Raw genomic sequence first — 15,584 nt, forward strand, 5'->3', positions numbered from 1 at the left:
GGACACTTGTGACTACTTGTACAATTTTATACTAAATTAAGTGTCTATTTGTGAACATTCAAAGTTGAAGGGCATAGTTATTCGTTCAAGCCTAGTTAAGAATCGTGCTTATGTATTATGTCATTATAATAAACGTAAAACTATCTAACTATACAGACATTATTATCATGTATACTATATTTATCTTTAGTTTAAAATTAAAATTATTATGCATACTATTACTTGTAATATTGATATCATATATTTTAAAAAATTTAAACAGATAAACAAATCTCTTAAATATGATTTTGATAATTATCTTTCATACCTTGGTATTGTATCTAAGTTAGTTCTAAAAATTTAGGTATTATATTTTTCCATTTTAATGTTTCTCAAACATATTAATAGCTGACCATTTTCAGAATTGGGTGAGTCTTATAAAAGGTAATACACATTGTGATTTGTTTCTAAACTCGTGTGTTTCACTTACTTTTCAAATTTAGATACACATAGTTATATGAATATACTTACTATGTATCCGGTCATGTTTTGTTTCTTTTTTAATATAATTTATGAAATTGGTACTTGATATATCAATTTAATAATGGATATATGAAATTGAAATTAGATCATCTAAACTAAATACATGAAATTAATATTACATCATATTAATAGATACATGAATTAATACTAGACATATATAACAAATAAATGAAATTAATAGTAGATATTTCTATGATACACATGTATGTTTATTTTGTGGGATACATAATATATATATATATATATAGTGGTGATTCAGGATTTCCAGTAAGAGGTTTCGAAAAAAAGAGTAGTGATTTAAGAATCCTAGGCCACTAAGTCAACCTCTAATCTTATATTCAGGAGGTTCAAAATCAATAAATAAATATAAAAATAATTAAAATATCTTAAATATGCAACGTAATTTTTTGCCAATGATGTTCGGGTGAATCCCCTCAGCGGTCTACCCTTATATATATATATATATATATATATATATATATATATATTAAGTAATCAAATTACATGACGGGGATATACATGTTTTTGCCTCTATTAGTAGTACTAATAAATTTATTATTTCAAAGAATAATAAAATGAAATTAATCAAATATGGATAAATTACTTAATTTTCCGTCTTATATTAAGGAATTCAATTCATTTAAATTTTCACAATTAAATCTCCATGTATTGTGAAAATTCTTAATTACTCCTCTAATTAGGGAAAGCAGTTACAATCTATTAATTTAGACAAATAAAATACATATTTCAATTTTAAAACCCGACAAATATATATATCTAGCGAATTTATACTCAAACCATTAAAAATCGATAACCTAATTAAAAAAAATTAAAACCGTTAACAAATTTCAAATATTGATAAATTAATAAAAAAATTCGTTCGAAATCGATAATTTCAATTCAATTTTGAACGGTCATAATCCCAAAGGCAAGGACGTGTTAGTTTTCATGAAAAAAGAAATTCTTGAAGAAGAAAAAATTCATTTAATTGATTAGACGATAGATAACTTATAAGGTTTCAATATATCCAAGTGAGAGGAAATTGGAGTATTAAGTAATTACATTAGTTAGAAATAGACTGACCAAACAACGTGAAACACCGAACTCTTATCTAAAATTAAGACCGATTACCAATAAACTAACATAATGTTGCTTTCCAGATTGTCAAACATCACAATTCACTAATCAACTTGCAAGTGAATTTGGGGTCCCTCCCTACTTGCTTCTTAAACAAAGCATCACGCGTCAACTTATAAAAACAAACAACATTATATTCACTAGTAAAATAGGGACCGATCAATATAGAAAATGTAAATTCTACTCCTCCTTCTTTATCAAATCTTCCTTAAATATGCCATATTTTTAAAGGTGAATATTCTGTTTGTATCTCTTCTTTTTGGCTCAACTTTTCATTATTAAATGATGCACGCCACTACTCCATTGCTTTGTGTGCCCCATAAGCCATATATTCAACCTAGCCGTGTAGGAGACCCGAGGGATAAAATATTAATTAATTTTGATATGATTTTTTTTTTTTGTGTTTAATTTGAATTGTAAAATAATTGATTATAATGTTGTTTTTAAATCATAATTTTGAATAATTAATTTATAAACAACTTATTTTCCGTCAAACTAGAGCTTTGAGAATAAAACTCTAAATAAAAAAAGAAATGGTTAGAATCCCTCCGTTAATATAAAAAGTCTCTATCACACTTCTTCTTTTTTTTTCTTTCTTTTTTACCGTGATTTTTGGATATCGCTTTTCAAACCCGATTAGCTGTATCCATTGAGTCCCGCTATTTCAAGGCGGGTGCACTACGATTAGTTTCACGGGGCCCTAATATATGCTTATTAGAGATGTCTCATATATGTTCAAACGGTGAAAATAATAAAACATTAAAGTAGAAAATTAAAATTAGTATAGTAAACATTTACAAACTCGATAACCTAATCGAGATGCTGGAGTAGATTACACATTAATTTTGAATTTTGATATATGCTACCAGGGCATATAAAATTAAAATTTGGCATTACACACCATAAAAACAACCACATAATCTAGTCGATCTAAGTTGGTGAGCATATACTTATCACCAATCTTGATCCATCATCACTCATTTTCTTGATGAGGAGGGGAGTGGAGGGGGATGAGGGGGTTAGTTTTTTAAAGAAAAGGCAAGAAATTGCACACACTAATAATGTTACTCATTAGACACAAATGGTGTGGTAAGTGGATCCTATATCTTGGACATGTCCATTTGTTGCAAGTTTCCTCTCTTTGATAGATGGATCTTGAAAGAGTAACACTTTGTCTTTGTCTTTCACCCCCACCATGTGCAAGTATTCACAATCCTCTCTTTCTTTCCCTTTGTATAATAGTCTTTGCTCATTTGGTTCTAAACCAGTTACCATTGCCAATACCATCTTTAATTCTCCTGTCATCAATAAACCACAACTAGTTTAGAACAATGCAAAAATCTAGTTAAGTTTAAATGAATTGGTAACAAGTTATATCTGTTTGACTTCACAAATTACATGACTACTATTTGAGTCGGTCAAAATAGTGTAATTTGACTCGGACAAAACTTAAATACACAAAACCAAATTTAAAACTGGGAATTATAGTTGGAAAAAGTTAATAAAACTTTCAAAAAAAAAATTGGATTATGACCTGCTAGTTAAAAGTATTTTGACAGTAAAAGTGACCCAAAAAAGGAGAAGTTACCAAAAGATGAAGTTGGTTGTATAGAAATGTGATGCCATTGAGTTACAGTAGAGACTCTAAGTGTGATAATTGAATCTCCATCATTCTCTGCACATTCTCTCTTTTGTACCAACATACCTCCTGGACGTAATTCCCATTTTATTTCACCACCTAATTTGGTATCTGCTACGACGGCATTACTACTTGCAACCTTTGAGTTGCTTCTGAAGAACTTTTTGCATCTCAACTTGATCATTTTCGTTTACTTATAAAAATATAAAAGTTGTTAAGAAAGGGCTGGCTTAGAGAAAGTGGATGAATTGGATAGTTATATATAGGATGAAATAGAGGGGCCCGTATGGAGACAAATAGCAAACTGAGAAAGACATAAAAGTAGCCAACATGCTTAGCAATTATTTATTACTAACTTCATTATCATAGCTAACGATAAACATATGTGGGCCCAAAAAACATACACTTGCATCCATGTTTACACATCAAATAATTAAGATTTGTAATTTATAGTTAAAAGATATTGGTGAAATAGATAAATTGTTTATGATAGATTTTCAATTTTTTAAATACATCAATTATAAAAGAACAAAAATAAAATAACAAGATGAACAAAACAAAATAAAACAATATATAATAGTTAAAAAAAAGAAAGAAGAAGAACGAGATACCTGAATATTTAATAATACTACTCTCCATCTATTCCTCCAGAGATAGATCATAATTTAAAATTCGTAAAGAAAATAATAATTGTTACTCTCTCTATTCATTTTTATGTATCATGTTATATGTTTCAAAAGTTAATTTTGTTAATTTTTAAAATTAAATTCGATTACATTTATTTAATATTTTAAACAAAAAATTTAGATATTCAAAAATTATATGAGAAATATTATAAACTGTAATTTTTTTGCATTTCAATATGATAAAGAATACATCTTAAAATGTTAATTTCAAATCTTGTAATTTAACTTTAAAAATAAAATTCACTACGAATAATAGCGAAAGAAAAACGTAATACTTTTATTTATTAGATACTCTTGAGAATCTAGCACTATTAAGGGGAATAACCTCCAAATTCAGTTACCAAAATATACTGAAGATGCAAAAAAAAAGAATGAAAAAAAAAAGAAGAACAAATTAAGAGGCAAGATTAAACGAAGAGTCAAACGCAGATGAAATGATACACACATAAAAGAGATAACTAAGTAGAATATAAAAACTTAAGTATTTATTATTACTTGTTCTTTTTTAATTGTTATATATATGGTAGTCCATAAAAGAATGAAGGCAGTATTAATCAAATTATTTTTAATGGTTTGTTGCTAATCTCTTATTATTTATTAGGTATATATTTTTAAAATTTTATAATTGATGGAAATATAATTAAAAATTGTACACAATTAAATTTATAATTATTATTTCTAAGTTTCTCTAACTCACTTCAATTTGGATCAATCATATTTTAATATTGACCGTGTATAATTGTCTTTAATTCTTTGAGATTTAAAATTTCAAGCTCAAACAATTAGATTGTCAAATAATTAAATTTTAAAAATATTATTTTAACTTTGAATGTCTTATAAAGGTAAGAATTTTAGTATTTGAAAATATTATGAAATATTATATAAGTAAAAAATAAATAATATGACATATTCAATGAACTAAAATTTTAATTTTTCTAAAACGCTTTTAGAATAATTTTGATAGTTCTGTATAATAATTGATTTTATTAAAAAAGTTTACAAAACTATATTTAATAAACGAGATTTAAATATTTGTATTGTTTTGTACCGTACAATCACTTATATATGCTTATTATTTTATTGCAAAATATTACATGAAATATTATAATGTTCATTAAAAAAGATATATTCTATCGTTCATATATTTACAAAATTTACAGTTCATGATGACCCACTTTAATAAATGTTATATTGTTTATTGAAAAAAATATACTCTATTGTGCATATATTCGCAAATTTTACTGTTTATGATTGTTCACTATCAAAAATATTATATTGTATCGATTGAAAAAGATATATTTTACCATTTATATATTTAGAAATTCTCTGATGATCCCAACCAAAAAGCTAATGACTACCCAAATCCTTGCAATTCCAACTTCAGTAGCTAATGACTATTTAATCTTTTTGCAATTTCAATTTTAATGATATCAAATTTGTCATATCTGAAAACACCCTAGAAGTAATCAGTGTCGTCGTCCTTAAAAAGGCCTAGGACTAATATCTTCTTGAACATGGGCTGGTCTATCCTTAGAGAACCACCTTCATAAGACTTGGCCTTCTTGGCCTCCCTATTTCTAGTTTCTTCCATTCGTTGAGCGTGAACTATGAGACGATAGATATTCATTTTATCATGAAGGATAGCGTAACGACATTTTTACACCAAGTCATTGGACATCCCATAAGAAAATATAACAATTTATATGTCAGTTCCAAGGCATATAGACATACCTTAGATAGTTCATAACATTCAATGGAATTAACATTTATCATTATCACGAATATATCTGATATTATAAAAATAGGGTTTTTAATTTCTAAATTAAAATCCATAAAAAAAATAATGAGAATAAGATAAATGTTTAATTTAAAAATAATGTAATTACAAGATATAATTTATTTAATTATTTTTTATTTATTACATATTTTTTGAGAATTGAATACGATTAAAAAGAATAACTTCTTCGATATAAGAATATAGTTAAAAAGAATTGGAGTACATAAATTTTTTACTCATTTTTCTATCACGCAACTTATTTTAGAAGGAATATTAAGGAAGGAGAAAATGAGACTAGCCTATTCTTACTACTTTTTCGCATAAAAGTGTAATAATATTTGGTTACATGACATGTCCCAAGTGAGTTTAAATATATCATACTCTCTTCGATTCTTTTTTGCTCTATCTTTATTTTTTTAAAAAAATTCATTATTACTAACACCTCGCACCTTTTATAGATATCTTTATATATTTTGTTCTCATTTTTTGGAATATTTTCTTTTTAATCTTATTTGTCATGGAAGTCATTCACATTTTGTTTTTGTATAACTTTGTCTCTAATCCTATAAGTCTGGTTAAATAACATATATATTTGGTTGATAATAATATTAAATTGTTTAGATTCATAAAGGTGGTTATAGAATGGGTAGGGGCGCCTGCCAAATATATGCTGATTTTGGGGCACATGGGTGGGTGGCAGCTTCTGCTTCATTAGCGGCCCTACATTATATTAATCTAGTCGGTGCTTCAAATAAATTAATTATACTTCTAAGGCTAGTTTAATCATCAATGCTTTTAACTAACTTCTCCATAAAAATACGTTTTTGTTTGAGGAATTAAGATTATTTCCTTTCCTATTATTATATTGTTTTATTTAAGATAAACACAATTAATGCCACGTACATGAAATGTCGTCCCATCAATATGTAGCGAAAAAAGTCTGTTCAATGCTGTTAACTTTGTGTCCCCTTAATATTCTCATTCCTATTCGTGTACAATTTGTACACTTTTGATATGCTAATATTAAATCAATTAGAGTTTCCGTGTTACGTTTTTAAAACTTGAAAGAATATAATCTTAATTAAATCCACTTATAGTTGAATACAGGTTGGAAGTTGGAGTTGGTTGCAGCTTTAGATTGGTAAAGATTGAAGACAGAAAGAATATTTTATTAATTATATTGTCAAATGAAATATAATTAATTGAGTAATTGACTATGAAACAGCTTAATTAATTCCTCTAATGACTTTGTCATCCGAATTAATTATTTCCCCAATTAGTTGTTCAATTTTAATATGAGAGGGATAAGAGTTAGGAGGTTATGATTGAGTGCCTTTTAATAATAATAATAAATAAATTGAAATGCCTTTAATTTGGTCTATACTCTATATGTTTAATTTGGACAAAATTCGGTGGTTAATATCAAAGGTATCTTCCCATGTGCATGAAGAAAGCTACAAGCGACAAAACGCATACAAATTAATTAAGCTTTCATTTATTTTCCCTCTAATTAATTACTTCCTTCCTCAACCACCACCACAAATTCTTTTTCCTCATTGAAAAGTTCCTTTTTTTTAAATATATATATATATATATAAGAATCATTTTCAAATGAATAAAAAACAAGTTTTACAGTTAGTTGATAAGGGCAGTTCTCCCACAGATGGGAATGGTTTTGCAGTCAAACTAACTTTGACAGTTGTTGGGAACTAATTCAAAATGGGTAAATATATTGAACGTAAATTTTTATTTTTTTTATAGAATTTTTGGTTATTCATATCAATTTAGAATAAGTTGAGCAGATAAATAATTCGCAACTTTTATTATATTCGACTTGCAAAATGAATTAAGCAAAAATAAGATAAAACCTAGCTTTCCTTAATTGGTTCACAATGAGGATTTTGTTTCATTATACTTGAAAGATCGCTAGATGTTGTCTGGTTATATAAATAATTTATCAAAAAATAAAATATTAAGATAAAGATATATGTATCTCATACTCGTAATTACAAATTTTAAACCATTGGATCACTTTAATCTCGTGTATACTTTTGTGCGTAAAATTATTATAAGTGGCGGATGCACATTCAAGTGCATGGGTGCTTGAGCATCCATTACATTTTGAGACTACACTGAAATAATTTGTGTAAATTAAGCTCCCATTTTGATATTAATTTTAAATTACAAATAGTTAAGCACTCATAACTAAGAAATTCTGAATCCGCCACGGATAAAATATTTCGTAGATTAACAAGCTAATTAGTAATTAATCAGCTCACTTTCCAACCGATATTTAAAAATTTTGTAATGTTAATTGGAATTACCCATAATTCAAATTAGGTAAGAGATAAGAGTGTCTCCATAGTGCATGACAATTGCTTAAAAAGCAACATTTTGAAGATAATTTATTTATTAAAAGAAGGAAAATTGAAAAAAACTTAGGAGTGGAGTGGACAGCTTCCACATGTTGGTTTGGAATATGCATGAAAACATTTGAATCGATTATTGGGAAAATTCTTAGGACCCATAATCTCATGTCTGAAAAAAAGAAGGATTCTTGTCGGCCCATTATTTCATTTTCTTTCCTTTGGATTTTACAACACAAAGTTATGTTCAATCAATAATGTAATGCGTCCTTCTATTTATTAATACACGCCAAGGAAGAAATGATTTATGAATCTATTCCTAATACAATATTGTTTTTGATCAACAAAAATCGAAAAGCAATCTCAATATTCAAGTTTTGAATAGAACAATTTAGAATTTAATTAGACTTTAATGGATGCACTAAAAATCAAACCAAAAAGAAAATGATGGTTCTTGATAGCCTTCTACAACAAGCAGCATCAATAAAATCTTATTTGTCTTATACTTGCATGTTACATGAATGGCAGTTTTTTGTTCCTTTGTGCCAACAATTATTGCAAAAAGGAACTCGATGATCTAACTAATTAGGCATAGCTTTTAAGTGATTTGATATGATATAACCACACAATTAATCAACCAAATATAATTTAGAGATTCTCCATGTTCGTTTTGTCTATTTGAGCCTGATTTTAGTCTGTGATATACAATTAATGATAAAAATAACAATTTTTTTTGTAAGAGAAGTTAAAAGACGAATATTTTTAGATAGCTCAATTATTTAATGAGATGAGATTTTGACTATTTACCATAACTCCACTTGGAATAGAAAAAAAAAAGATTCAGATTTTAGGTCAGTGATCCTCTGTGCTAACAAACCAAGTTAAATTTAGTAAGTGTCAAGTGTTGATGTGTCTAATTCAATATAACCAACTTAACAACCGTTACGAAACGTGAATCCAAAATTTTAGTTATTGATCAATTCACAAGTCTACCTTCTACGCTTGAAATCTTACTTTTATTATTTTAAAATAAGTAAATTGTTAGACTTCGTATTGATTATTTTTTTTATTTTTATTTAGCCCCTCATTTACATTTTTAAGGTAATAAATTTCAAGAGAGTTAATTGGTCATATTCATGTATTTTATTTTAAATTATTTTTATTTTGAAGAATAGTTTGAGAATATCAAGAAAGGCAAAAGTGAAAAGTAATTTTTATTTTATCTTTTTTTTTTTTTGAATGAGTGTGTATTATCTCAACAATGCATTTATTTTAAAATAGCGAAACAAGTTATTATACCTTTTTAAAATTCTAAGACCTCAACACTTGTAATATAGGTCAAAGATTTTTAGATGGGATTTAGATATGATTCCTTTTCCAACGCCTCCCAAAATATTTCTATATTTGCAGATTCTTTGGTAGGCCAAATCCAAAGTACACTATTTTCTTGATCATTTAAACAATTTTTGGAACTAGATTTAATTAGACACTCCTTTCTTGATCTCTAGCTAGTTGGCCTATGATTATTGTTTTTTTGGTACTTAGAACTTAAAACATGTGGAGATCCAAGAATAAAATCCCTTCGAGATTTTGGCTAGTTATGCAACTAATAGGTGGACCCACATATCTCTAGGAAGGGTGCATATGTATTCACTAGCTTAGATCTAAGTATATCTTTTGATAAACTAAAAGAAAATAGGATATAGTTAAAAGTGCGCCGTAAATAACATACGGGTGCTTTTGTGTTTATTGATATAAGTTAGAGAAACCACCTCTGAAATCAAGATTCAAATTTAGCTTAAAACACACATTTGAACTTAGATCATAATAGTACATTCAAAATTTTTAAATCCTAAGTTTCTCTAATTTATTTATTTATTTCTACCTGCAAATTAAGACAAATCTTGATCTATGTTAGTTTGGTTAGAATGTAAGAGAAAATTAATTATGACTGCAGAAGTATAGAAGAGATTAAAGTATAAATAAAATTACTTTTGAAATGATTAATTAGAAGTTCGAAACTCCGTCACAATATGCTTGAGTGTAACATATAGGGATCAAAGTTTTGGAACTAACACATCATTATAGAGTTTCAATTGTTAAAGTTTTCTTTATAAAACACTATGCTAGAGTAATTTTTCGCGATCCAAGTTATATTTTCACATTAACAAGTGATTTTTTTTCCAGTTACAATTCAAACGACGTCTAAATATTTAGAAAGTGACATCACCTTAAAATTTATATTTTTTAAAACATAAATTGCTGTTGATTATGTTTCAATTTTATTTAATAGACTGCAAATATTTTGGCCGAATTGCGAAATGTGTAAATTTGTAATTCAAGGCTTCCATAAAGGGTTCATTTGCACTTTTGCCTCTTATTTTATGCTGATGTTTAAAATTTTGTCCTCATAACAAATAATTTTATATTTTCACAATTAACTTTAGTTTCTTAAAGAAGTTATACTTCACAAAACAAAGTACAAAAATTAAAATAAACTCGAGCAAAAATTAAAAATTAACTCATCTGAAGTACATGTGTTATATGCGGATAATGGTTTGTGGCCCAATAGAATGAAGTACACTTGTGGGTATGGATGGATCATTTGAGCCCAAATAATTTGTTAGAGCCCAGTGGGTCAGTTGAAGCTCCTTACGACATTTGTGTTCCTTTGTCAGCAGAATTTTCTCAGCCTCAGATTACTTTGTACACTCACTAACTTGGCAAATTGAAATCATCAGCAATAATTTGAATGGTCGAAAACCAAAATTCCAAAATCTCTAAGACCCAACTTCAATTTCTTCTTCTTCAAGGTATGCTCTTTTGCTTCTTGAAGATTATTATCAGCAATTGCTCCTCTGTTTTATTATCCTGTGGGGGGTTTACGCAATCATCAATGTAATTGTTCTGAATTTGGGGTTGTTTAGTTCCATCTGTTGCTAAGTTTCTCTGAACAAAATGCCTTATCTAAATGTCTGGTCTTCAAGAACAAACTGCCTTATCTCTGAACAAGACTTGGCTTCATCTTCTACTTCAGTTTTTACCTGGCGGAGAACTGAAAGTTGTGTCCTTGCATACTCTCTCTCACATAATTTTACCTCTGATCATGTATCTATAAGGAATAAGCCTAAGTTTAGAAATCAAGATTTCTGTTTGAGAACAGAATCCGTTCCTTTTCGCCCCCAAAAGAAGGATTCTTTTGGCCCATCTTGTGCTTTGGCACAAGCCTCTGGAGAGAAAGATATTGATTGTGATATAGTAAAACAAAATTCACTATCTTTCACTAGTGGGGAGGGTGGGGTTGAGGGTTTCACTTGTGTTCAATTGGAAGAAAAGGGGGACTTAACTAATAATGTTGAGTATGATGATGTTGTAAGTGAGGAGGATGAGGCAGGGATAGTGAAAGGTGAGAAGGTGGACGTTCGAGCTCTGGCACAGAGCTTGCACTTTGTCAAAACTGCAGATGAGGTAGATGAAGTTCTTAAGGATAAGGTTGAATTGCCCCTTCAAGTTTACTCATCTATGATTAGAGGTTTTGGTAAAGATAAGAAACTGAACTCTGCTATGGCACTTGTCGAGTGGTTAAGGAGGAGGAGGGGCAAGGACAATATTGGCTCTATTAGCTTAAATGTGTTCATTTATAACAGTCTTTTAGGTGCCATAAAAGAGGCGGGGAAGTATGATTTTGTTGATAAAGTCATGGATGATATGGTTTCAGAAGGAGTGCAGCCTAATGTTGTGACGTACAATACTTTAATGAGAACTTATATAGAACAAGGTCGGGAACTTGAAGCTCTCAAACTTTTCAGGGAGATGCCAAAGAAGGGACTCACTCCTAGTCCTGCATCCTATTCCACTGCCTTGTTTGCTTATCGGAGACTTGAAGATGGATTTGGTGCTATAACTTTCTTTGTCGAGACACGAGAGAGATATCAAAATGGTGAAATAGGAAATATTGAGGAAGAAAACTGGGAGGATGAATTTGCCAAGCTTGAGAATTTCATAGTTCGAATTTGCTACCAGGTGATGCGGCAGTGGCTGGTAAAGGGTGAAAATGCAAACACCAATGTTCTGAAACTACTAACGGATATGGATAGGGCTAGGCTCCAACTAAGTCGTGCAGAATATGAACGTCTGGTGTGGGCCTGTACTCGTGAAGAACATTATGTTGTAGCAAAAGAACTGTATAATAGGATAAGAGAGAGGGATACAGATATTAGCCTATCCGTTTGCAACCATATTATTTGGTTGATGGGTAAGGCGAAAAAATGGTGGGCAGCTCTTGAAATTTATGAGGATTTGTTGGATAAGGGGCCTCAACCAAACAACATGTCATATGAACTGATAGTTTCTCATTTTAACATACTGCTGAGTGCAGCCAGAAAGAGAGGTATTTGGCGATGGGGTGTTAGGTTGCTGAATAAAATGGAAGAGAAGGGGCTTAAACCAAGCAGTAGGGAATGGAATGCCGTTCTTGTTGCCTGTTCCAAGGCTTCAGAAACATCTGCTGCAGTGCAGATATTTAGGAGAATGGTAGAGAAAGGTGAAAAACCTACAGTTATATCCTATGGAGCGTTGCTCAGTGCTCTAGAAAAAGGCAAGCTCTATGATGAAGCTCTTCAGGTTTGGAAACATATGATCAAAGTGGGGATCGAGCCAAATTTGTATGCCTATACTATTATGGCATCAATTTACACTGCTCAAGGGAAATTTAACATAGTTGATTCTATCATCAAGGAGATGGTTACTACTGGAGTTGAGCCTACAGTTGTTACATTCAACGCTATTATTAGTGGATGTGCTCGGAATGGTATGGAAAGTGTTGCATACGAGTGGTTTCAGCGTATGAAAACTCAAAACATAACCCCGAATGAGGTAAGCTATGAAGTGCTAATTGAGGCTCTTGCCAATGATGGCAAGCCGAGGCTAGCATATGAGTTGTATGTGAGAGCTCTAACTGAAGGCCTGAGTCTTTCTACAAAGGCTTATGATGCAGTCATCTCATCTACACAGGCATATGGTGCAAGTATTGATCTAAGCATTCTTGGCCCCCGCCCACCAGAAAAAAAGAAACGAGTGCAAATCAGGAAAAGTTTGTCTGAATTCTGTCATATAGCCGATGTTCCCAGAAGAAGCAGGCCCTTTGACAGGGAAGAAATTTTTACTGCTCAGACAAAAGGAACATGATAAGCACAACTTTATATTGCTAGTGTGTGTAAGTATACAACTCATTGTCTATATGTTGTGCTGTTTTCAACAAAGAGTGTATGCTTCCTCTTGCGTAAAGCTACATTAGTTGATTGACTTTAGATGCAAAATCAGGCTTATCCCAATTACCTTTTCACCTCTATCCTGGATTCAAGCATTCATCTTTTCTCTTGCACTTTCAATATATAAACCGCCCCATCATATTATTATCAATTTATACAATATGCCTCCCTTTAATTTGCGAATCAAATACAGTCATGCCTCCGAGAGTGTTCGTTCAAAACTCAACCTTGACAGAAAACACTAGTTGATTCTTTCCCTTTGTCCTAGCTTTAGTGGATATAGTTTATTCATACTTATTGCTGGCGTGAGATGGCATGTACCAACTCTGCTAATTTTGTTCCCTTTGTACTGAAAAAGTTGAAACCCTTCCTTTTGTACTGAAAAAGTTGAAACCCTTTAGAGTTGTTTCCATAGAATTTCAGGCTGACAGGTAATTTGAGGAAGCATATTAATATTCTTCTTGTACAACTACCAAAAAGCTTGCTAGAATCAATTCCTTGACATATGTTTGATGTAAGTATTTATTGAACTAAATTTTTTTGTCATACTAATTGTTTTTGACATTTTTCTAAACCAATTGATTCTGTTCATTTTTTATTGTCATGTTGTGTTTTTGAAGTTAATTTAATTAATTTTTAAAATTAAATTAGATTATATTAATTTGATATTTTTTTTAAAAATTAGATATTGAAAAATTATACGAAAAGTACGGCAAATTCTATTTTCTTACATATCAATATAATGAAAAAACACATAATATATACCTTAAAAATAGTGGCTCACATATACTTTTATAATTACATAAATGACAAAAAAAAATCCACTTAAGCTTATTTAATTCTTTTGCATAAGTTTAAAAAGCTTTAAGGATATATTTGTTTTTTTCGCACATGATTATTTTTTCTTTTTCAGTTTAATAAATAATTTAAATTTATTATTTTGAAGACTTTTGTTTTTCCACTCATCTTCTAGTAAAATTTTATGATAGATGCCTGATTTTCTTTTGCATTACAATATAAACGGAAAATATAGTCACAAGATATTTTTTTTGTTTATTCACTTCTTTTTCGTTTGTCATATTTTCACACGTGAAATCTAAACTTGTTAAATGGCGAGCGATAAGTAGGGACCAAGTACTTCCTCCGACTAAAATTATTTGTCATGATTTCTATTTATAGAGTTAAACTATACAAATTTTAGATAACATTTAAGATACAATTATTCATTATATTAAAATGAAAATAATTGCAATTTATAGTATTTTTCATATCGTTTTAAAATATTTAAGTTTTTTCTTTAAAATATCGAATTTATGTAATCTAATTTAACTTTGAAAAATAAGTTAAATTGACTTTTAAAAAGAGTAACATGACAAACAATTTCAGACGGAGAGAGTAATAACTATTTTTCCTTTTTAATATATTTCAAAAAGAATAATTTTTTTTATAATAACTTTTCACATGATATATTTACAATTACAAATTAAAGAATAATTTTGTACATATTGATATAACTTTAGTTTAAAATCACATATTAAAACTCTTTATTATTTTTGTAAACTCAGTATCAAATTAAATTATATATTCTTCCCAAACGAATAAGTACAACTTTCAATATCTAGCCTATTATTATTTTATTTACAGAAGCAAGTGAAGTAGGTTAAAAGTCCAATCAGGACAATTATTTTATTATTATTAATATTGTTATTTATCTTTTTGGTATACCGAGGACCAATTAGGACAACTCAATGAAGACTTTTTGGACATTTCGACCAGACAATTCTAAATATTTAATATTTTTTCGTCCATAGTCATAATTTTAATTTTTAAAATTAAATTATAATAATTTTGATGATACATCATTTTTAATATTATATATAAAAGCTTGTAATTTATAATATTTTTTATATAATTTTTGGATTTATATAATATCTTAATTAAAATATCATATGAATATAATTTAACTTAAATTAGAAAATTAATAAAATTAACTTTAAAAGATGCAATGACAATCTAAAGTGAGGGGATGAAGTAATTTTTCTTTTTCCATTCATATGCTAAATTTTTTTTCCCGGATCTCTGATATTAATTCATTTTATAAAATGTTTTAACAAACATAATAATACATACAGATCCATTTAATAATTAAGGAATTAAATATTCAAGAAAGTATTTTCATCGTGACAG

General features: G+C 28.9%; 2 protein-coding genes across 2 annotated transcripts; one reads left to right on the forward strand and one right to left on the reverse strand.

Annotated features, from left to right (window-relative positions):
- Positions 1-2,418: 2,418 nt before the first annotated feature.
- LOC101256235 (BAG family molecular chaperone regulator 3) lies at positions 2,419-3,544 on the reverse strand. Its single transcript, XM_004231777.5, has 2 exons — positions 3,248-3,544; positions 2,419-2,957 (listed from the first exon to the last, which is right to left on the reverse strand). Exons 1-2 carry the CDS (start codon positions 3,480-3,482, stop codon positions 2,731-2,733), a joined length of 462 nt encoding a protein of 153 aa, XP_004231825.1. The 5' UTR covers positions 3,483-3,544; the 3' UTR covers positions 2,419-2,730.
- Positions 3,545-10,501: 6,957 nt separating this feature from the next.
- On the forward strand, positions 10,502-13,971 carry LOC101255938 (protein LOW PHOTOSYNTHETIC EFFICIENCY 1, chloroplastic). Its single transcript, XM_004231776.5, has one exon. It carries the CDS (start codon positions 11,086-11,088, stop codon positions 13,312-13,314), a length of 2,229 nt encoding a protein of 742 aa, XP_004231824.1. The 5' UTR covers positions 10,502-11,085; the 3' UTR covers positions 13,315-13,971.
- The last annotated feature ends 1,613 nt before the right edge of the window (positions 13,972-15,584 follow it).

This window comes from Solanum lycopersicum, chromosome 2 (genome assembly GCF_036512215.1).
Source record: "Solanum lycopersicum chromosome 2, SLM_r2.1".
In the NCBI taxonomy this organism is placed as follows: Eukaryota; Viridiplantae; Streptophyta; class Magnoliopsida; order Solanales; family Solanaceae; genus Solanum; species Solanum lycopersicum.